The following is a 24,701-nucleotide window of genomic DNA, read 5'->3' as shown; positions in this document are numbered from 1 at the left end:
TGTCTTATCTCTTCCCCAGTTGTGATTGCTCCACATCAGCCTCCCTCCTCCGCCTGTCAGTAATGGTCGTCCTTCTTGCACATTTTAGATGTGAAATGTTTACACACATTACCACAATGCACTCTGAACCTGGTTATTGAATTTCACATACCAACCTGTTAACATCGGGAATCACCTGTTCAACTCTCCGCCAAAAAAAATGCTTGTGATTAGTGCGGGTAGTGCGTGTGCGTGTTTGCAGTGCGTGTGTGTGTGTTCGTCTTAAATAAAAACAGATTGTATTGTGCCATTTAAGTGTTTAATACTAGGTGGGGCAGCGTTGAACAAGCGCTGGGTGTGGCAGGTAATACATCAACTAATCTTGCCCTGGGCTCTGATAACTGTTGTTAAGGTTCCGTCCTAAGTCGAAGTTTGTCTTATGCTGTTATTCTCGTTCCCATCATTAGACAATGAGCCCTGAAGTGGAAGATCTGGTTTCGAAGCCATGTGTTGTGATTACCACATTCAATGTATTCGTACCGTAGCAGTATTAATAATACTGCAGCGAAGCCTCACTCACCCCGAAGCCCTTGTCGGACGGGAAGCCGCAAAAGATTGTTTGGCGCCCAATGCATATTTAAAGGAATGCTTACAAATCCAAGCAAATAAAGTAACCACCTACCTATAGTAGTAGGTTTTTACCCTTTCAACTGGTACAAAAACTGACACCTTTATACAAGGCATCATGTTTGCAATAACCACAACACAAGCAGTCAGAATGCAAACAAAAAGAAACAACTCTGATGATGATAATGATATGCACTGTCCTTGAAGTTGATTGGTCCACATCTGAGAAAGCTTTTCTTAGAACCTAGTCTCCAAAAGGCGTCATCTGGTCCAACACCAATGGAGACTAGGTTCTAAGAAAAGCTGTCTCAGGTGTGGACCAATCAACTTCAAGGACAGTGCATATCATTATCATCAGAGTTGTTTCTTTTTGTTTGCAGTTTGACTGCTTGTGTTGTGGTTATTGCAAACATGATGCCTTGTGTCAGTTTTTGTACCAGTTGAAAGGGTAAACACCTACTACTATATTTTGCAACTGGTAAAGGAGATGTCTCATAGTATCCACCTACCTGCTATACTCCCATATACTGGACACATTACATCCCTGCAATTTTTGAATCTCAAGCACATGCTGAAATGTGTGACCACATTCGAGTGCCTTGACGACGGTCAGGTGGCTGGCTCATTGTCCCTAGGCACACACATCAAGTGTTTCATCATGATTTAAAGCTTTCGTGACTGCAGAGATTCATCTTCTTGGTTCTTTCGGTAGAGTCACGTAGAAGGGAAGTAATAAAATAATAAAAATAAAACATAATACAATTATTTTTATTATTAATGATTTTTATTATGTTTTATTTTTATTATTTTATTACTTCCCTTCTACGTGACTTTACCGAAAGAACCAAGAAGAAGTGTTTCATCCTTCTTTCGGTAAAGTCACGTAGAAGGGAAGTAATAAAATAATAAAAATAAAACATAATACAATTATTTTTATTATTAATGATTTTTATTATGTTTTATTTTTATTATTTTATTACTTCCCTTCTACGTGACTTTACCGAAAGAACCAAGAAGAAGTGTTTCATCCTTCTTTCGGTAAAGTCACGTAGAAGGGAAGTAATAAAATAATAAAAATAAAACATAATAAAATTATTTTTATTATTAATGATTTTTATTATGTTTTATTTTTATTATTTTATTACTTCCCTTCTACGTGACTTTACCGAAAGAACCAAGAAGAAGTGTTTCATCCTTCAGAGCTGCATAACGTCGGCGTTCAGTATTCTCCCGGCAACTGCGGCTAACCGTAATTAAACATCGCCTGCGTGGCACTCGCACACACAACATGACAAAAGTCTCATCCGTGTTTCACCCAGGGGACGGCATCCACAACAAAACAAACACGCGCGCAGCCAGAGCTGTGTGCGTCTCATACCTCACGGCGTCCGCATGGCTGAGCAGCGCGGGGTGGCGCGCCTGTTTGGCTGGAGGCAAGAGAGCGCGCAGCACAGAGGGCGGAGGGCAACACGTGGGGCTCTCCTCGGGAACCGTGGAATTCGTGGTGCGGCCAGACAGAGCCTTGGCCTCCTGCGATGACAACAAAGATCCCCATATAGCCTGGAACAGACTGTTGGGGCAAGTGCTGTTAGCGAGCACCTATGAAGGCCGGAACGGCACACGAGGGGATGGATGGCCAGCACCACGCCCGACCGCCTTTGTCTCCCTAGTGACAATGTTTACACACCGCACCAGGTACTCATTTGAGGCTGAGTCGACCTAGGGTCGACTCAGCCTCAAATGCGATGACACCACACACACACGCGCGTGCCACGGGGAATTATATTATTTTGAGTGTACAGTAAACTCTTGCTAATTAGACACACATGAGGCTCTGGCCTTGCCGAATTTTCCAATATTCCGAATTATGTACAACGGTACTCCCCAGTGCATCCTGCCCCAATGCAAATGTTTTTTCCAAATTAGTTTTCTAAACTCCCTTGTTAATCCGACACATATGGGGCTCTGGCCTTGCCGAATTTTCCAATATTCCGAATTATGTACAATGGTACACCCCAGTGCCTCCTGCCCCAATGAAAATGTTTTTTCCAAATTTGTTTTCTAAACTCTTCACACACCATACGAATTAACGCACCTGCATCAAATCTATCCAAAACTTTGCATTTGTCTCGCAGAATATGGGACCTATACTTCAGTCCCTTTCTATCACTTCTTGATGTAGGTGTAGACGACATTTCTTCGAGGGTTGGCCTGCACATTACATAAACAAGGTAAAGTCCAAAGCAACAGGTCTGCACTGACGCTCGCCGCCACGAGACTTGAGTCATTGTTTTTGGTCGTGGTGCGCGGCGTCGCTCCATGTGTGTGACTACATTGGACCATTAGGGTACGGCAATTCTGGCCATGGCAAATTACTAATGCTGTATATATGCCGAAAGCGCAGTCGTGCCGAATTATCCCCAAATTATTCATGACGAAATACCAAAATAACGAGGTTTTACTGTATATATGTTTTTAAATCCCAAATGGTGCCCCACTCGAACTTACATAGATAGTGAGGTGGGGGGGCTTTTGATGACCTGTTTACAGCCTTGAGCCAGTGATGTAAACTCTACCACTGGCGGAGTTTCCATCAGACAACCACTCCTGACTCCCGACAGAGTGGTACTGATTTTATAATCCATGGACGGAGAAACGGCTGAATCACTGCCACCGATAAGGGATCCGAAATTGGCAACGTCCGAAATGTGGAAGCATTGGAAGGTCACAAATGGAAGGTTGCGAGTTGCTCCTGTAACTACTGTGCCACACAACCAGGTATTATAGTGATAATGGTTGCTCTGTTTATTCAGAAATGTATGAGTAAGTCTATAGACTATTTGGAAATCTATGACTAATTAGTTTTTTTGGTGTTATTTTTACGTTAGGGTGTGGTAAGGAAATACCCATGAATACAAGGAAATAATAATAATCCAGACAGATGGGTCAGCCGACTTACTCATCACACAGGTCATGATGTCACTGCCGAGACTCAACTTTGTAAACAACTCTTCCTCTACCCACGGGGAGGGAGAATGTGCACCGGGCCATACGCGCTCTGCGCCTATAACAAAGACAAAGATCCCCCGTGTAGCCTCAACAGACTGTTGGGGCAAGTGCTGTTAGCGAGCACCTATAAAGGCCGGGGCGGCACACGAGGGGGCGGGGTCGCCAACACCACGCCCGGATGCCTTTGTCTCCCTAGTGGCGATGTTTACACACCGCTCCAGGTACTCATTTGAGGCTTGGTCGACCTCGGGGAGGCCCAAGTCACCGTTTCAAATAACCGTCACTGGTGGTTGCTGTGAGCGGGAATGAAAACCCGGGTGGCCGAGTTAATGGTTCAGTGTGCAAACCCCCTACACGTAAATAAGACAAAGATCCCCCCCCCTATAGCCTTAACAAACTGTTGGGGGCAAGTGCTGTTAGCGAGCAGCACCTGTGAAGGGGCCGGCAGGATGCAATAAGGAGGTGGCCAAGCACCGCCATATAGTCACAACAGGCACACCACGTGCCATTTTTTGAGGCCCTCGCACAGAAATTCACGGCCCATCGTACGCACAATCAGCAAAGCCGGGCGAGCAGGCAGCGCATGAGCTATTAAAGCAGGGGGAAGAGAGTCTACAACACGTCAATGCGCAGCACTCTCTCCTGTTCGACGGCGATCTATATATACGAGGCCAAGATAGAAGTGATAATTGCATTGCCCGTCAACACGTGTACAAAACATCGCACCCGTGACGCCTTTTCCCCAAAAACAGGATTGAACACAGTCAAAGAAAGTGCAGTGTCGTTTTCATTAGCTGCCAATGGCGCAATGATGGCGACGGTGTGAACGAAAAGACAACACAAAAAACAACACTGCCGGGCAAGTTCGGTGTGATTACAGTGTGCGCTCACTAGACAGACTGTAAAAAGGGAAACGAAAGAGAGAAATAAACTCGAGTACAATGACCGCCGGAGGCAGTTTGCAGTGCTCGGTGACCCTGCAAACCGAGAACCCTCGCGTGCCGGTGCCACATCAGAGCGCCACCGCCACAATGTTGCTATCAATGCCGTGCTATAAATTGGTAAATATTTGTCGTATTTTTTTTCTTACTACCTCCAAATGTTCAGGAGCTAACGAATGTTGATCCGCGTTTAAAAATGAACGTAGAAAGGCGTTGCGAACTGGCTTCGGCGTGGGAACGTAGAATGAGAGCTCTAACCACGGGAATGATGGTGTTGTCCACTGCTGCCTTGGGTGCCTCCTTCTCAGCCTTCATTGCCAGGGGAGATGAGGCTGTAACACAGATACCAGGCGTGTCAGTGCACGAGTCAACATTGTTAAGCGCAGCATGGGTTTCTAACCAGCAGTGCGTAGATCCATACATCCCATCAGCAGCAATCATTTAGGCATATACAACTCAAAATGTTCATTCACGTCGCAGTGTGGAAAATAAATAGCAACATAGATAATCAGAAAACACATCTGCTTCATACATCGGTCTCTCCGCGTAAAAAAATAAATATTCCATACAACCCATCGGCCTCCATGGCCTTCTGGGAGTGAATCATTTCACCAGCATTGATTCAGTCCAAGCAAATGTCGGACTGCGTTAGACTCAAGTGTCCCTCACCAGCAGGGTCAGATTTGCTCAAATCAATGCTCGTGAACTGCCACATGTTATAGGCAAGGACCCTCTTTCTTTGAGATATAGGTCGCATTTCTTAATATAATAACCAAGACCATTGAACGGCGGCACCAAATAATGAGTTCATAATTATTGTTGCCATTATATATATTTTAAAAAAATCAGTTGTAGTCTCAGCAACACGGCGTACGCAGGAAGAATATTTGACAATGTACAGTTTGGTAAAACCGCCACCAGGCAAGGCACTCTGGATATTGTCTCAACAGACATTTATATAATAATAACAAGAAGATTACGTTTCAGTTTCAACTGCACACGAGCGAGTAAAACAATACGGCACATACACCGACAACACAAAACTGAACCCGCATTGTTAGCCAACACGTTGACTCCTTCGTCTTTCACATTCAAGACATGTTTTTCTTAAACCAATTTACATTTTGGTATCAACACACACACACGAATACACACAGATGAGTTGGATAAAAAAAATTCAAACATTTGGAATGGGCTCAAAACATGGTTAATTGTGAAATGTAACCGCAGGATTGGCAAGAGTGATGGGGTGGTGGTGCACACAAAGTCTCAAGTTCCTCTCTTGTCTAGCGCCGACTGGTCCAGGGCGTGTGAACAGTGAACAGAAGGAGCTGAACCAGTCCTCACCTGGCCTGGAGTCGCTCCCTCGCTCACCATTGTTAGCGACATGTGATCCAGCGTGCGTCACAACCCACTCACCGTTCAATAAAACGCAGGGTAGATAACAATGTGCACTGTCACGGACTGCGAACAGTCAAATAATCAACTACAGCGGTGCATAGTTTCTGTATAGTTTGGCCGTACTATACTGAACGGGGCTCCATTGGTGCTCGTTGATGGCTCTTGACTCTAACATCAGACAGCCAAACCGGATTTGTTTAACTCGTCCCAATAACTCATAGTTTTCTGCTTAAACAAATGCTGCTAGAAAACATTTTTCTATAAAGCCGACTATGCACCAAATGTATTTTTAAAATATATTTTAGTGTAGTGGCATATGGGGCTGCCTTAATTTGAACGGATCTCAGCCATGCAAGCAAGGTGCTCCAATTAGGCCTCGGCAAGGTAAGGTAATTTACCCTTTTTACCGGGTAAAAGGGTAAAGGGCATGGTGCCGACATGCCAAGAGGTAAGGTAAAGGGCAGGTTAAAGGTAGCTCGGAAGAATTACCCGGTAGGGTAAAGGTAGCGCGAAGTATTACCCGGTAAATACGGTACCTTGTTAACCGCTAAAAGCTCCGTGGTGCAGTCCGTGGCCTCCATTTAATAAGTAATATTTTTTGAAACTGCTTTAAAAACACGCTTTTATTAAATGAAATGTACTAGTAATGGCAGAACTCCACGAATCCAGGAAGTGGCCCAGAAGTTTGCCATAATGTAAGGGACTGTGGCCAATTACAGCCAACGTTAGTTGAGCGTGGATAATTAGACCCAAACCGAAACATAACATCTAAAAAATGTTAATTTTTTTATTATTATAGAATATAGTATTGTCATCAGTATGGCGTAAGTATACCAAGTTTGCAGTCGATACGACATTGGGAAGTGGGTTAAAATTGAGTTACGAGATTTGAGGATACGACAACAAGAAGCATGTAAAATTGGAATCATCGAGAGTATTCTATATGAATAAAGCGCTTTACCTAGCATTTACCTGTTATAAACCTTTTTCATGTGTAGTACCCCAGTAATTACCCTGTAATCGGGTAATTTGTATGGGGTAAGGGTAAAAGGTAGGGTAAAGGTAGGCTCGTTGTTTTTACCTTTTTACCTTACCTTGCTGAGGCCGAGCTCCAACGCAGTTGCCTGGGTCGAGCAGTTTAAAATAGATTTGGCTTGCGGATATTTTCGAGGATTTTACCCCATGTTCTTCGGCACGATGTCTGACAATTCTTCAGATCCCGAAGGTCCCAAGCACACGGAGCATTATATTTTGACAGCATGCCTAACAGCACGCGGTACAACCCCCTAACGTACCTCGGACATAATTGTTTTTTTACCCTTTAATCTGGCAACAAAATTTACACCTTTTTTACAAGGAGTCATGTTTGCATTGACCGCAATACCTGCGGTCAGAATCCAATCAATTTCAAGGACAGTGCAGACATTATCAAAGTTGTGTTTTTTTTGTTTGCATTCCGACTGCAGGTATTGTGGTCAATGCAAACATGACTCCTTGTAAAAAAGGTGTCAGTTTCGTTGCCAGATTAAAGGGTAAAAAACCCATGATCATATTTTGCTACTGGCAAAGGAAGTTCCAATGGTATATCTCGGACAGTGATACATGTTAAACTTATTTCACACCGTGCGTAGCCAACCATGCTAATCGGAGGTGCGACAGCACAACCCTGACCGTGCAAGATGCTCAGATGCAACACGCCTGCCAACGCCTGTGTTGTACCTTTGCTTCCCTGGCTCGAGTGCAGCTGCCCGCCTCCCGTGGGCGACACGGAGAGCCCCAGCGCAACGGCGCCCGTGTCCACGGGCGGGCCAATCCTCGCTGTCGACGCCACCGCCAGCCCCGGTGCAGTGGGCACCTCCGACGAGGGGCACGGCGGCACACGCCTGTAAGCAAGCACGTGGACAAGCAGCCCTCATCCACTGCTGGCCACAGCTGCACGGCACTTGCAGCGCACGTCCCCATGTACACAGCAGACGCAGTTGCTTAGACAGGTCGAGGACTGTTGCCCAGTGAGAACAAAGCCAGTGGTTCTTTCTCACAGACAAAAAAAAGGGGTTTCACTGAAGATGTAGACGGCCTCCAGGCTGTAAGACGTGGCTATGGAGGTATCGTCATGGGTTCTCAAGTATTCGGTGCAATGTTAGCCACCATGAATGTATTTGCATGCTAAAAAGGAATGCGGCTGCTTCTATTCTGTGGATTACTTATCGGTACAATTCGTAGTCTCGTGGTAATATAAAATATTCCAACAATTCCAAAAATTGTTCATCTTGAGTGGAACGGAAGGCAATTGCCCTAAATATTAGCATTTCATTTCTAAATACAATGAATTGTGGCAGTTTAATTAACCAGACATTCGGCATCAATCCTCACACTTTAGCCATCTGCACTCACAACTGTCCCATTACCCATTGCTGTGGTCACAGTTGGTGCCGACTGACGTTTTTAAAATTGGTAAGCTTCTTTCCATGATCATGTTAAACTTTCCAAACGCACTCCACCCTGCTCTTATCTGATTTCATCGTCTTGACCCGAATTCACCTTCTGTAACTGCCCAAAGTATAAATATTCAGTTTTAAAGTTGTGCCCTTCATCGATGATTTAGTTTTGTAAACGAACTTGCCGTACATTACTTTGTTTTGCTCACATTTCTATTAAGTTCAACTTGGCAGTCTTCTCCGAGGTGCTTCAATAATACCTTGCAATACATTTTCACCGCTTGCTAAACAACAAATCGAGATGGCTATATTTGTATCAATGTACTTTAAGCCTGTATTTCTCCAAACTAATGTTGCTGCAAATTACCTTTGTGAGAGCATATCTCCTTGCCCGACTCCTATTCTGGATTGTACTCAAGGTAGCGATGTGTAAAACAGCTTGAGTTTCCACCGTTTCAAATGCATTTTCATGATTGACAAAAGCTGGATGATGTTTTATATCCATTCGTATCTTTTATGATTTCATTCAATCTTACGTGGTCAACGATGGAAAGAAAAAACACCTTTCCTAAATCTATCCTTGCTCACGTGATTGGTTTCCCTCGCAAATCCACAACATTTGTTTCCTCAGATCTTTGTCCGAAATGTATAAACATGTGATAGGCGGCTGATGAGCATGTAATTCTTTTTGAAAATAATTCTTGCAGCATCATTTCATAATTGAGGTACAGCATTTCATTTCCTTGTAAACATGATTTAATAGGTCTGCTAATTGAGCAATTCGATGAATTATCACAATTTAGAGTCGCGATTTAAAAACAAACGATTCCTCTTTTTAAATCCTTTATATTAAGTTCACTTGCTTGCTTGCGCGCTTACGACCGTGCAAATCTTTCGGTCGTTTTTTAACCCACTTCCCGTGATCCAATCGAGCTGACATTTTGCACACAGACTCGTTGTGCGCGACAATTTATTTTCGTGAATTTTTTTTCCCACTTTTTAGGAAAAAAACAATTTCATATTTAATTTAAAATACCAATGTGATAAAAATGAAACTCTTACTCAAGAAAAACGGAAATGAATAATAAAATAAAACCGATGCCACGCATATAAAGGATTTATAGTGAAAAACTTTGTTTTTACGGGTTAATTTTTTTTTAAAAGTGTGACTGGTTGCACCTCCAGTGATTGCAGGTGATGTGAACCCATTACACACAACGCACACAAGCCGAAAATCATCGATTCTCACGCACACTATTCAAATACACGAGCTCCAAAACGGATATCAATCGGCAAATCGATGCATCGATCCATTACAAAACACATTGCTCAAATGATGAACACAACCGAGAAACATATAACCTTTTCCTAGAACAAGACAGACTTTCATTGTTTATTACCTAAAAGCAAATGACATTTCCAAGGCCACACACGTACAAGCAATCTTCAATCATTCACGCTGTACAGAAAATAAAGACTTTCCAAAGGATTGTGTTTTAATGCAGCATTTATAAACACAAGATGGGGCTCTGCGTTTGCAGATACGTTGACATAAGTTGCTGAATGAGACACTTTTAAAACAAAGCTATTAGTCAAGCTAAAGGTGGTGATTTCAGAAGGCATTTAACGCACAAAGATTGCAACATTCAACTCCACTTCAGCTAACCGTCACCTGCTACGCGAAACGTCTCGCGGTCACACAGCACCGTTGAGGACTGAATAAGCGCCCCGGTCATGGCTTTCTTTACAGTAGTGGCCCTGAAACTACGATCTCAGGACACGTTCTTCTAAAGTCCCACGGTAAACATTCAAGTGTCTACGTCATAAGCTTATTCTAGCCTATTCTATTCAAGTACGGGTAAAATATAGTTTCAACCAGGTTTGATATTTTCAGTTTTTACGTGTAGAATTTTGTTTCCTAATGTAAAAAAAAATCTTCACAATCAGCACAAATTTAATGTTTTGAACAAACCATCCGGCCACGAATTTCTACCAAAACAATGCTGCCATGTATATGGTGCGCACGTGTTCATTGTGCTAAATGTAGCTTCAGCTGGCTAAGCAATGTTTTTTATTGTTTAGCTTTTACACATGGCCATCCAATGTCCAAAAGGACCCTTCAGTCGCTGACACGAGCGTGGACAAGTAATGGCGTTGTGGCCTGAGTGACAAGTCGGTGAGCTGGAGAGCTCGGCCAAATAGATTTCAAGCAACCAGCAATCCACCCTGCATCCGGGTAATCCTGGTGCTACACTTTGGGTATAAATGAGACCCAGAACTTAGAGAGGGTAGACACAAATCGTGCACTCTCCTTGCCCAATGCAGGCTATAGATGGTGGCTGACGTGAAAGCCTTGAAGACCAAATAGCCCCCCAGTTTGGGCAGGAAAACCAAGTCGCAAAATTACGCCAAACCCGTGCGCCCAGCCCTCCACCGAGTTGAGCTTAACCCAGCTGGTGTGCAGAAATGGATGCCAAACATTTTAATGACCAAGTGCTACTGCTGCAGAAAGTTAATTTATGATCATAAACAAGTGGAATGCATACACTAAGTTTAGGCACAGATCTGAAAATGCACATCCCACTGGGCAAGTGAAAACAACGTTTTCATACATTACAGACCTCTCTCACAAAACGGGCCACGACACAATTTGGGAGGTAAACAATGTCAAACATGGCAGAGTTACGATGTCTTGGTGTGGCGCTGTCTCTTTTCAATCTGGCACGAACCAAGCATGTGCTAACCACGCAAGACATACATGAATATGCGGCCGTGGCATTGAAACGTCTTCACTGAGTGTCACTCCATGTCCCACCCAGTTAATGAAAACACAAGCAAAATGCATGCAAAATGAAACCTAGCTACAACCAATTCTACAAATGACATCACTTTCATGAATCATGAGAAATCATGCAGTCAATAAAAATCTACTTACAGAAATAAATCGGATTATATATTGGCAAATAACTATACACATTCCTTAACAAATAAAGTGCAGTTTCCCCCCACCCTCAATTAACTAAAACACTGCTGCATAAAACACACAACAAACGGTAAATTAATCTTGAATAATAAAATATTCATTATTTTGGAAATCAGAATACGGTCTTGTAACTGATTTAGGATTTACCTCGAAACACTTGCGTAGACCTCTTAATATAAAATTGATGTATAAAAGTGCCACAGCACAAATCTGCCCCTCTATTTGCCCTTGTTGCCAGTGTCAATTCTCGTTCTAAAATACAAGCGGCACGCAGTGTTTCGACTTGGCAACATGGAACAACTCGTGGTTTTAAAAAGTGTTAAATGCAAGCAGCTCATCAAGCATTAAACCCCATATTTCCATGTTAATGTCTGTTGTATTAATAATTAATCGCATAACTAATAAACATTGTAAACCTGATTTTTTTAAAATTTTCTTTCAATTATTGTTAAACTTAAGGCACTTACCTGATTTTACAAATGAGTGGACATTGGCCCTGCAATTGTGCCGAATCATTCGTTGTCGTTGTATGTCACTAGCGCTGTGCACACTCTCATCAAGCTGAGCGTGAGGTCATTCACTTGTATTCTACAGCAATGTAAACACTAGCTACCCGCACCCATTTGTAAAACATCCCACTCTGAAATCTAAATTCTTCCAGATACTTTTGGTTATTTTAATGTCGGCATCTATATTTGGTAAGGTGTACACGGTTCATGTGAGAGTTTTAGGCATTACACGTTCGTCCAGACAGGACCCATTTATCGGCGTGCCACAACATTTAAAAGCCGAACTACATTAACGTATCAGCACTCGATTCAACATGCTTTTAAAAGTCGATGGACCACAACTAAGTGCAAGCGTGACCACCACCAACACTGCCAACACCACCACCACACAACGCAGATGCCGGCGAATGTACAATTTGATAAATAATGTCATTTTGTAAACCAAAATCGTTTAGGTGTTAAGTGGCCGAGCCACACAGCATCAAATATCTCATTATGCCCACATGAGCAGCGACGTACACAGGGAATATTAAAGAGGATGGTGCACAAAGGGACTCGTGGAAAGGGCACACTCCCTTTAATGGCCCCAGTTCCCATCCTGGTTGTGTGACCAATTTGGGGGAAGGGTTTCACAGTGAAATGGGGCGTCAATTACATCCCCAGGCCACCCATGAACATGCGGCATGGCGCACAAAGGCATGCTTTCAAGCACAGTAGAACACCTCATATCCGAAGCCCCGGTATCCAAACAGGCCCCCCCCCCGCTTGCACTCAGTGTAACCAGCAGTGCTTCTGGCATAGCCTGGCGTGGCCTTGGTGCCGGCGACGCGAGTGCCTGGAACCATCGTCCCAGCCGCATTTTACAACCCCATCGTACCATGTGGCGAGGCTGCCCCTACGCACACAGGACCCCACTCTACCGTATGCAAATAGAGCTGTGGGGTGCATTGCAGTGCAGTGCCCTGAATTACAAGTCACATGGAGCGACTGAGATAGCAGAGTACAACTTGCATCGTGGTATTAGTGACAAGACTCATGCTTACTGCCCAGTCAATATAAAATATAGCTGAAAATCTTGGTGTTTTAGCTATCTGGCAGGTCACAAATTGAACGTTTTAAAAATCGGAGGGTAGCAACGTGTTCAGATAGGAGGATTCTAATGTGCAATCAGTGTAAGACTGCCAAAACTGGCGATCAAAAATATTCCCTTTTTCACCCATTGTCTGGCCTGGGTGTTGAAAATCCAAGAGTTGGCAACTAAGTTATCATTGGTTGACCTTCATCCTTGTGAAGACGACCGCACACTTGACTATAGATGCTGATGAAGGATCAGAAGGCAGACCCTTGGGCTGATTGGAAAGGATACAGTAGCATGTTTTTTAGTGTTGATGGTAAAAACATGATTGTGGGTTTTTTTCCATGTAGGCCATTTCAGCCAGCTGATTTTTTTCAGATGCAGAATATTTGCCCCACTTCAACACACATACAGGATTCTATGTGATAACTTCTGATGTAGCAGTCGGCCAACGGTGACATTGATGCTATTCAGAAACACAAAATCAATTAAAATGAACAGATGTTCACGTAGTGTTGTTGATGGCGGTTGTCCCATCACAGCTCAGTAGCATGGGGCCTGGGTGGTGGCTGCTGGTAGGGTGGCGGCTGTCGCTGTTGCTGGTATGATGGCGGTTGGTGGGGTGGGGGTGGCCCAGTGCTGCCACAATTTTTCAGGTTCTTCTCCTGCACAGCCTGGTTGTACCCATCGCCCGAGGGCCTTCTGGGGTTCCCACCGTTGTGGCTGGCTGGTAATTCTGACCTGCTTCGTAGGAAATGGCAACAACCGGACATTAGCACGTGTTTTCCAAATACGGTGAAATCAGGAAAGCTTTTGTTGAAGAGCAGCATCAGGCATTCCATAGGAAGGGATGGGAGAGTCCCCATGCAGAATCAGTATGTGAGAGCAGAGATTCATCCAAATGCAGAAATTTCATGTCACAAGTGAAGAGAAGTTTTTCATAGAAAATCTATCATTGCACCATCGTGTCCATGCAGTAAAGGTGTTAAGAGATGTCACATTGCTTAATTTCCATGCAGGTCAAGCATTTGTGCCAGAAATGCAGTCCCAGTCCCACATAAAAATAATAATTCTCAATCTAAGCCTGAGCCCATTAACCAATGCAGAGGAACTTTTCAAAAGGGCTATTCAAGTGAAAACAAATAAGTAAAACAATCTCATCTTCTTGGTTCTTTCGGTAAAGTCACGTAGGAGGGAAGTAATAAAATAATAAAAATAAAACATAATAAAATAATTATCACGACGTTTCGGCCATAACGCAAGCAGCCGTCCTCAGGTGAAGACCAGGTCTGTCCGGGAGACAGCGTCTGAATGACGCTGCTTGCGTTGTGGCCGAAACGTCGTGAGAATTATTTTATTATGTTTCATTTTTATTATTTTATTACTTCCCTTCTACGTGACTTTACCGAAAGAACCAAGAAGATGAATCCCTGCAGTCACGAAAGCTTTAAATCGAAATTTAAAACAATCTCTTCCTTCAGCAGGAAAATCAAGAGGTGTGCATTTATGGGAAAGACAAAGCCATGTGCGGCATTCCATCAGCGCATCCACTTGCTTGTAAAATGTGAGCCGTCCTCCTCTACCTTCACCAGATTCTCTGTGCATTTTACACAATGCATCAGAAAGTAATCAAATCGGTGTCGCACGAAAGCATCTGCGTGCGCCCGGGGTGATATTTAACACAGAGCATTCAAAACACCTCCTCTAACAATCCCCAGAATGAAGGATTCTGTTTTCTCTTTCAGTCAAACGAAACACGTAGCAACATGCAACTCAAGACTTATTAAGAAGCAATTGGGAATTGCTTCACAGTTACTCTACCGTGCTCATTATTTTTAACATTAGTTAAGGTACAATAGGTGGTCAGGGAAGAATTGGGCTAGAATTATAAAGACCTGCACAGATCAGGAACATGATCAGCATTCATCTGCAAGCATGTAGGCGTCACACAGAGGTGGCCAACAGTTACGGGTCACAGGAAGTGTCCAAATACCCCAAAGGCAAAGAAAGTAAACTGGCTCACACTAAGCAACCTTAAAAGCAAAACAAAAAAACGCAGCGAGCCGTGCATTCACTGAGTAGTTCACCATGCAACAGAGCCCAAAACAAATCTGATCATCTATTGCAGAACCAGGTCTGTGTGATGCAGAAAGACATTCTGTCACAATCATAGGATGAAAAATCTGCCTTGCCAAAGTTGCTTACATTTACGTCTCTTTTGTTTATAAATCGTTTACAGTTTTCCCAAATAATACAAAGTAAAAACTCCTGAGTGATTAAATGGCAATACTACAATGTTCAAGATTACTGCTAAGACAACTCAAACAGGAGAGGTAGTAGGTACATTGATTCCTTGCGTATGATATAAACATGTTATGAAGACAGTCTTGAAATCAAGCCATGCAGTGATCAGTAGGAATAAAAATAAACAAAGAAACCATCATCACCACCACCACCACATAGTGATTAAGATCGAGCACCCAGCACCATTTGAAAATCCCACCACCCCATAGCTTAAGAGAGCACGCGTGCTGGCAGATAGGATTATCGGCACACATTGCCAGCAGCGCCAGCAAGCAGTCTATGTGACAGCATCAAGGCAGGGTGGACGCACAGAGCAAATCCAAGCAAATAGAGCACGACATGCACAACACAAAAACACAAAAACACTCGCATCATGAACATGCACGGAGAGTCTAACTACATGGGGAAAAAACATAGCATATGTGGCCCACTACTTCATCAGTGCTCGATAAATAATGTCATAAGATCGAATGAGGCGAATGGAATTGACATTAAAGAGTTAGGCACCCATGCATCTAAGTTTGAACAAAGGGTGCAAAAACCTTACGTGAAACTATCATACACCCAAAAGTTCCAATTAAAGAAATCACTTAACTGTAAATCATTTTCAACCAACATTAATTAATTTCACTTGGGAATTTACAAGCAAAGAGGCAAAACTGCTGGGGAGATTCTGCTTGCGGTACAGCAGTTGGATCACCACGGCAGTAGCTACCGCGGGGTTATGCGTCCTGTTTAATTAATACAGTACGCACACAAGCGCCAACCTCACGTCGCCGCACCCTGGCAGCGAGTGGTGGGCCCTGCCCTGCCGAGCCTCACCTCCTCTCAGCCGCATGACTCCCAGGGCTTGCAGGCAGCTGTGCCACCTCCAGGGGTATGTGTCCCGAGGGGATGGGAGCTGCCACGGGCACGGCAGGGCGGTTCCAGGGCTACATGTCAAACGAAAGGTAGCGAGAATCAACACATGAAGAATATATATGGCTTTAGCATTTAGCCTATCTAAACCCTTAAGAGTCTTGTGGGGGTGGGGGGTCAGTGAGCCAAGTTATCAATGTGGCTGTGAATTAAACCACTAAAATGGGGAACAAAATTAAAGCAAATGTTTATTAAGATGTACAAACCCAAGCATTTACCATTGATGAGGATTTAAAGAGATGAGTCCATATCCAGCGAAACGTCGTACTCAAATTCTAATTGTTGCGGATTCAATCTTCAAACACACCGGTGGGCTGAAGAAGTAACTAAATGCCGTTTTATTAACGTGACACATTTCTCACTGATTGGCCGTGTCGGGTGGTGAAGGGTTGTGACACATTTATACTCACGCGATCTAACCCAAAAGCCTTTATTATGAATAATACTGGTTGCGAAAGCCTACATGTTAAACTGATGCATCTGATGTATGTCACTCTTTGAAACTGCGATTTAAATAGTGAAATATATTAAATGTGGCCACCAGGTATGACAATGACAACCACGTCAGCCTTTGGTTGCCAATGTGTCCCCATTATGTTACACGTACGTAGAGTGGCACCTAAAATGTAATAAATATTCAGATATGAAAGAATAAGAGCAAACACACTACCTGCTGGGTATGCTGATTACGGTTCTTTTCGGGGCTTCTGTTAGAAAAAAGAAAACACCCAGTGAATGAAATCACATGATGAATCATGCATACCATCACGAGAATATTACAACAAAATACACCTGTGTGCATCATTACTGACAAGGTGAAAACAAAGCAAGACATTTATATGCCTGCAGTACACAACATCAATACTATAGTAATAGGTTTTTACCCTTTTATCTGGTACAAAAACTGACACCTTTATACAAGGGATCATGTTTGCAATAACCACAACACAAGCAGTCAAAATGCAAACAAAAAGAAACAACTCTGATAATGATATGCACTGTCCTTGAAATTTATTGGTCCACACCTGAGACAGCTTTTCTTAGAGCCGAGTCTCCATTGGTGTTGGACCAGATGACGCCAAAAGGCGTACAACTCAAAAACAGCGCACTATCAGAGTATTGAGAGCTCGGGGTAAGCATTTACACTATGAGTCCAACACCAATGGAGACTAGGCTCTAAGAAAAGCTGTCTCTGGTGTGGACCAATCAACTTCAAGGACAGTGCATATCATAATCAGAGTTGTCTCTTTTTGTTTGCATTTTGACTGCTTGTGTTGTGGTTATTGCAAACATGATCCCTTGTATAAAGGTGTCAGTTTTTGTACCAGATAAAGGGATAAAAACCTATTACTATAGTTTGCTACCGGTAAAGGAGGTCTCATAGTGTAGTGAACATCAATACTATTTCGCGAAACAATGCAATCCCTACGAGTAGCATTTGGTTAAAATTACTTACAGTGATGGCAAATTCCTTTGTCCAACTGATGCTGCACACAATAGGCAGTGAAAACAATCTTTTATATTTGGCATTTATATGTACAGCAGTAAAGTATATTGTAAATGAAGACACTTGTAAATAATATAAGATTAGGTTAATCATTTCTAACACTGGAAAATGTGGCGTTTTAATGAAATAACCATGAGCAAAAACTTGTATTCACATTTAGATTTGAGTATATGAAAACACATTCTGAATAATTCATATATTTCACTGAAATAAACGTGTAAATGCAAGATATGGGTGATGCAGTGGTTAGAGCAATTGACTCGCCATCAGAAGATTACAAGTTCAAATTCCAGTTAGAGGTTGGTTCACTTTAATATCCCTACGGGGTTGATTTAAGTCAACAGTGTTGACCTATTTAACACGTAGGCTTTCGCGACCAATATTATTCATAATCAATGTTTTTGGGTTTAGATCGCGTTATTTATAAATGTGTCGTAACCCTCCACTACCCGACACGGCCAATCAGTAAAAAAGTGTCACGTTGACAAAAGACAAATTAGTTCACTGCTTTAGCCCACCGGTGTGCTGAAGCGCGAAACCACAACATTTACAATTTGAGTACGACGTTTCGCTGGTAATTGCAACCAGCATCATCGGGCAATTCGCCAGAATGGTGAGGCTCTGCTGTGCTTATAAATAACGCGATCTAAACCCAAAAACGTTGATTATGAGTGTTGACCTATGGAGAAAATGGCGCCTGCCATGGGAATTAGGAATTTCAGTTGCTGGTAGCGGGCTGCCCCATTGATCGTTTGAGCAAGGAGACACGCTGAATGCAAGACCAGAGACTATCGACAACAGCACAAGAAATGATGGCTATATTGACATGGACAAATGCTATACACACATCCCACATTACCTTTCTGGAAGGAGGCTCTCCTGGTGTAGCGCTTGCTTGGCCTGCGCTCAAACGATGATGTTCTCCGTGCCTTACTCACTTTTGTTGCCTGGAACTCTGTCCGTCCACTGGCAGCAAACAGCAGAACAACATGAGCCTCACATGTCTGGAATAACGAACACTTCAGCAGGCAAAATCGAAATCAATCATGCAACTGAAGTGACAGACTTGATGCCAAAAGTTACAAAATGTTGTGAAATTAAGATTAATGTGACGCCAATTTGAAATGTACATAAAAATTGTGTAATAAATGTATAGAACACATTTCCAATATCATTAGAGAATGGTGCAAGGCAAAGTTGGGTGCGTGCTTGTGTACTTAGCCATTTTGTAAATTATTTACAACTTAATGCAAAAAAGTGCATGACACTTAAGGTGTAAATATCAAGCATTTTCAATTAAGTGTGCAAATATTCAAATCGAACGATTGTGTCCGATATCAACACATTTTCGTAATGATGTATAAATATCTGATTCAAAACAAGCACGTATGCCAGACCAGGCAGCAATGGACCACCACGAGCGAGTTTTCTTGTGAGCCGTTCGCACAATCACACACCTGAAGCGAAACCGCGATCCCATGCGGATGAAGCTGCTGGGGTCGGCGTTAGTCTTCGAGGGGCCTCGCAATCGGAAGAAGGCATGATGCTCCACCGCACACTTCCACAGGTGCTTGCACGCCTTCGGGTGGTCGAGTCTGAAGACAAAGGTATGCTCCTGCTCCTTGGCCTGAAACCAGTCAGGAAGGAGTAGGATCAAAGGCAGATGTTTTTGCTACCTCGGTGTCATCCTAGATTCAACTTTATCCTTCGACCGTCAAACCAATCATATCATCAGTTCAAGTAACTTTTACCTGAAGGCTCTCAGACACCTACGTCCTCTAATTTCCACTGAAATTGCCAACACATTGGCATGTTGCATAGTTGGGTCTCGCCTTGACTATTGCAACTCCGTCCTAGTCCGGACCTCCACTGGCAACCTAAAAAAACTTCAAGGACTACAAAACAACCTAGTACACGTCGTCATTGGCCACACTCATCCCCGTCTCGACTCACTTGCCTGTCTCCGTCCTCTCAACTGGCTACCCATCACCAGTAGGGTCATATACAAGATCGCATGCCTCTGCCACGATGCCTTCACATCTGCCTGCCCGCCGTACCTTTCTTCATTATTAATAACTTGCAGCTCAGCACACGGCAGATGCCTGCACAGCGCGACTCACGACCTCCTCTTGATACCAAGATCCAGGATGGTCGTGTCTATGCGCCGCTTCTCGGTGGCAGCCCCAACAGTCTGGAACGCTATCCCTCTGCAGATTCGCAGCATCACCTCAATCACCTCCTTCAAGAGAGACTTAAAAACTCACCTCTATAACCACGCGCTTTCGAGCGACTCTGAGCTTGGCTCCGCGCCTCTGAGTTGCGGCCGTTACATCCGCAAATTTGCGCGCGTTATAAATTGCATTATTATTATTGTGTGACGAGGCTGGTGGCCGGGGACATGGCGAATGCATGGCACTTGACAAATTCTGAGAGAGACACCAATCATTCTCAACGCTTCATCGGTCACAAAACAACACTTTACCTGATCATCATCCTCAACGACCACCAAGGTCAACTTGGTCCTCTTGAAGTCCAACCTCGTAATTTTGGGCCTTAAAAACAGAGCATGATCCGTGTCAGTAAAAGCTGACGTCAAAACTAACAAAACTGTGACACTGTGCTCAATATATGACAAAGATGTGCTCTAAAAGGAGTTGTGATCTTACCAGAAGAAAAGGCCAATTTTGTTTTCTCCCTCAAACACCAAAACCCCAGTGGGTGTGAGCCCCAATGAGTATTCATTGCCATCCCTTCCCTGCAAAGAAAGGCAAAAGAGCTGCTCAGTAAATGCACACATTGGGCATTTTTCACGAAGCAATGTCACCTCCATGTACAGTCCACAACGTAATTGTGATACTAATTATGTTGAACTTTGTTCGCACCGTATGTAGCCAACTGCGCTATATACCTTCACAGAGTGCATGTCCACACCATACATTTCAAGCCACTTTGCCTTGTTCAGGTAATTCAGCTCGGCCTGTGCAGGTGTCTGTCCCCTGTGCAGAAATGGCAGGCATATCAACTTTAGGCATCGTCAACAAAACACACACAGATCTACACTCTATTAGCCAGTTTCAACAGTCAATGTTTCCTCAAGTACAATTGACAGGCACAGTACTGTAACACCTTTATTGTCATGAAAAGCGTTTATTGCCTAGTTATTTAGCTCGCAGGCCAGTACCGTTGCATCCTATCAATACCCTGCCATGAATCACAGTGCTCTACATCAGAGAGCTCAGCGAATGACTTGTATCCATACCAAAGTCAAATGATAAAGTTTACGACAAAACCAACACAGTAAAAACTAAAGACTGGAGTTCATTGTAAGCACTACACCGAATACACCCACAGCATCATCCTCAACAAAGTGTACATTGTGTCGTGTTCATTTGAATGTAAAATATTAATTTTAAAATAAATAACATTTTAAGATAACAGCTAAATATTCACTCCATATATGTATACCTTTTGGTTTACGTTACATACTTTACACAAGCTAGATCAGCTCAACTAAAACATCCTTTGCAAATGTGATAGGGGTGTTTTTATTTGTTTTCGGGAAGGTGAGCTTGTAAACCATGAACGGAAATACGAGGGGCCAAAAATATAGGGTTCGTAGTCTTGTTTATTTTGGCCATAGCAGCTGCATATCATAACCACCCAGTGACAGGACAGGACGAGCACAGGACGAGCACCTGCACTCCTTCCACTTGTCCAGGATGGCTTCCTCCATCTCCTCCGACTGGCTGGGGATGAAGCGAAACTCTGACACCAACGCAGGGGTGTGCTCCACGGGATCACAGTCTCCCAGCTCCGCTGTGAAAATCACATGCGTGTGTAAGTATGGGGTCGATAGAGGTGGCACGTACTCATGCAAGACGGCCTATACTTTCTGGTTTAGCGTTATTGTGGTAAGTACTGTTATTGTTATGGTAAGTACTGTTACCGGTTGTGTTGTGATCGAAACATCGTGATATTGATTTTATATTTTATTTTATTTTTCTACCTACGTGACTTTACCGAAATAACCAAAGAGTATGGATTCATGCAGTCACGAAAGCTTCAAATCAAGATTCAAATCAAGTACTGTTATTGTGGGTACCTATCAAAGCTGGTATGACAGAATGGGGGGAAAGTGCAGCAATCACAACACCCAGATATTTGTGTGTTGCCAGTGATGATGCTCTCCTACTGTATCAGGTAGACATGTTAAGTTGAAATGACCAAGAGGAGACCTGTGATAAGTTAAATTGTCACTTTGGATTGTGTATGGCTAGAGTACTGATGTTGGGACACTGACACTTAGGGCACCGCGGTGGTGAGATGTTAAATATATGCAGTTGTATGCAGGTCATGGGTGCGATCCCAACCCAGATGCCTGTATATTTGTAGTTTGCATGTTTTCCTCGTGGTTACGTGGATTTTTCTCTGGGTCCCCTGGGTTTTCCCTCCACATTTAGAAACATGCGTTTAAAGTATTTGGCTGCTATAAATTTACACATCATAAATTACTGAATTGGGCTATCATTTGTGGCCAAGCCGCTTCTGATAAAGCTATATAGCTCAGCAGTGGGCCTTACCTGGTAAAATAAATAGTTTAGTTTTGCAGTAGCTTCCTACGTACACTTGAAAGTACATGGATGTGGGGACATAATCTTACAGTTACAATGGAAGCCTGTTTTCCCGTTGAATTATTTACAAAGAAAGGCTGAAATAAATCTTCAGGCTTTCCATAAAATCAAGGGTTTCATTACTGAACAAGTAAACATACTTTAAAACATTAATTCTCGTATCAGTTCACTGCAAATAGAATTCCAAGCGCAAAGTCAGGGACTAGGGAGTCAATACAAATGTAAAACGCCACTTTGAACAATCACAAACTGTGCTTAAAATGAAAACAGTGATGATGATAGAAGCCACCAAGATTTCTGACCACAAATATCCAAAAAACAACCATCAAATAAAAAAAAATCCCATTCGTATATAAAACACTGCCTTAAAAAAGAAAGATATACATAGTTCATGTTTCAGGCAACGGCCTTCTATTAAGGCACTGCTATTGACAAACGTTTAGATCGTTTTAAATCAAATGCCACTGTGCACCACTGCCTACACATCATTAGCAAATAATTGTTTTAACCATCTAATAAAAAATGGCAGAGGGGCTGCAGGTGAAGTTGCTCAATCAATTGGTGTTGCAGCCTTTATTTTGTTCACATCTTTTCGGCAGACACACCCCGTACACCAACTCGCTCTTGCCCTGTGGTATGTGTGAACGAACCACAAAAGCAGCCCATTTCCTTCATGAGCAGACAAGTACCTGTGCCCGAAGCACTTTGAGGGACTTAACATTACAAAGCTGCACAAATCCAGTTGAGTGGAAAATCTGGCGTTTTGTCAGGATCGTTTGTCTTATTCATCATCGACATTCATTTACTGCTGAATAAAAGCCTTCCAAAGCCATCACCATCTTTCACTGTTTGTTTGTGAACAAAAGAGTGAAAAATCCATCAGCTATTTAGCCAGCATTCAACAATCCCTGTATGCAATTTGATTATTGTAACCTTCCTCCAACCTGCCTAGAAGCACAGACGTCACACGCTAAGATGACCATTTGCACACAAAATCGAATACGGTGCACATTTGTGACAAGAAATGGACAGCAAAAATGTTCGTAGCGGACTATTCAACGGAATGCTCTTCGATTAACAGCAAAAGGGTAACTAAATTATGGGACTGACTTATGTGCACTTCCTTGTGAGAATGTGACGCTTATCTTGCAGGCTTCATTGTTTACGAATGCAGAATAAAGAACTCTTGACAGATGATTTTGGTCAACTATCCTTAACATATTTAGACAGTAGATCAGTACTCAGCCGATGTAACATGTGCTGACCAGCATGGTGAAGTATGCGCTAAATAACCCATGTGACCCCCAAGTGGTATGGGGAGGGGCCCTTGATCAGTGGACTGATTAAAGGGCTGTATGTGAACGAATAAAGATACTGGCCAAGTATTTTATTTATCCTGCTATCAATCCACAACTCACCAGCGCACACTGCCCTGTTTGCATAATATTGCCCATGTGTGTGTATATAGCCGGACATTTGATTGCAAAAAGAGCCTATATTCAATCAAAACAAGGTACTAAATGCAAATTTACTTCATCACCCTATCTTATCAATGTACATGTAATGGTGGCAATTCACTTTAAAAAAACACCAGAATACCTCTTCAATTTCTTTATAGGCAATTCACTCAGCTATATGAATTCTGCTCTATTCAATTAACTTACAATTGTCTGCTTCAATGTTAATTTGTGTCAATAAAACACAGATTTAGGTTATTATACGATTTGTGATTTGCCGAGTTGTCAATTGCAATATTTAATACAAAAGGCCAAGGACTCGTTATGACAAAATGTAGAAAGAAAAACAAAGCCAGAGAATAAATAAGAGCACAGAATATCCATTGCTCCAAGACAGAGAAATCAACCGCCAATGTATATTCGTTGAACTTCTTTCACACCGTATGTAGCCAACCTTGCTAATCGGAGGTGCAACAATATAATTTAATTTGACATTTTCATTGCCAAGTTAGTTTCATAAAATGACCAAAAAATTTCCAAACACCATTTCCCGCGCGACTTACCCTGCAAACTGTAGGTTGCCAACTGCACGGCCGTTTCAAAGGGACATTCGAGCCTGCAGACAAATACCACAACATCAGAAGTCAGCACATGAAGTGCAAAATGTGGTAGCAAGAGGGGCTAGTATCAACTAAGAAAATGTGCACAGATTTTGGCATCGAGGGGCTGCTGGTAAACCAAGGGCACTCCACAGATGGCAGAGGGAATTTTTTGAGCCAACTGCAATTCCAAGCACTTCACATATCAAGTGACTCTCAAAGCGCACAGGCTGAACCTCATCTCAGCAACTGTGCAATATAACATTCACAGCGGACGCTTTTGATGTTCATGAGCATTGCGGACGGCTGTAGCACAACCTTGC

At 42.9% G+C, this 24,701-nt stretch overlaps 1 protein-coding gene across 2 annotated transcripts in view; it reads right to left on the bottom strand.

Moving 5' to 3' along the window:
- LOC144931697 (uncharacterized) overlaps positions 1–24,701 on the bottom strand; it is a 37,535-nt gene that overhangs the window by 5,732 nt on the left and 7,102 nt on the right. For both annotated transcript variants that reach the window (XM_078855875.1, XM_078855885.1), the window contains exons 6-18: positions 24,343–24,395; positions 21,387–21,507; positions 20,600–20,687; positions 20,358–20,446; positions 20,174–20,243; positions 19,149–19,318; positions 18,551–18,657; positions 17,641–17,671; positions 16,855–16,891; positions 16,089–16,198; positions 7,677–7,840; positions 4,815–4,888; positions 1,985–2,136 (exon numbers count right to left, since the gene is read on the bottom strand). In XM_078855875.1, the coding sequence (XP_078712001.1) occupies positions 1,985–2,136; positions 4,815–4,888; positions 7,677–7,840; positions 16,089–16,198; positions 16,855–16,891; positions 17,641–17,671; positions 18,551–18,657; positions 19,149–19,318; positions 20,174–20,243; positions 20,358–20,446; positions 20,600–20,687; positions 21,387–21,507; positions 24,343–24,395 (1,266 nt within the window). The remainder of the gene's footprint in view (positions 1–1,984; positions 2,137–4,814; positions 4,889–7,676; positions 7,841–16,088; positions 16,199–16,854; positions 16,892–17,640; positions 17,672–18,550; positions 18,658–19,148; positions 19,319–20,173; positions 20,244–20,357; positions 20,447–20,599; positions 20,688–21,386; positions 21,508–24,342; positions 24,396–24,701) is intronic.

The sequence above is a fragment of the Lampetra fluviatilis genome, chromosome 1, assembly GCF_964198595.1.
Source record: "Lampetra fluviatilis chromosome 1, kcLamFluv1.1, whole genome shotgun sequence".
Classification (NCBI taxonomy): Eukaryota; Metazoa; Chordata; class Hyperoartia; order Petromyzontiformes; family Petromyzontidae; genus Lampetra; species Lampetra fluviatilis.
The sequence above is the reverse complement of the archived record's forward strand: the minus strand, read 5'-3'. Positions and strand labels throughout refer to the sequence as shown.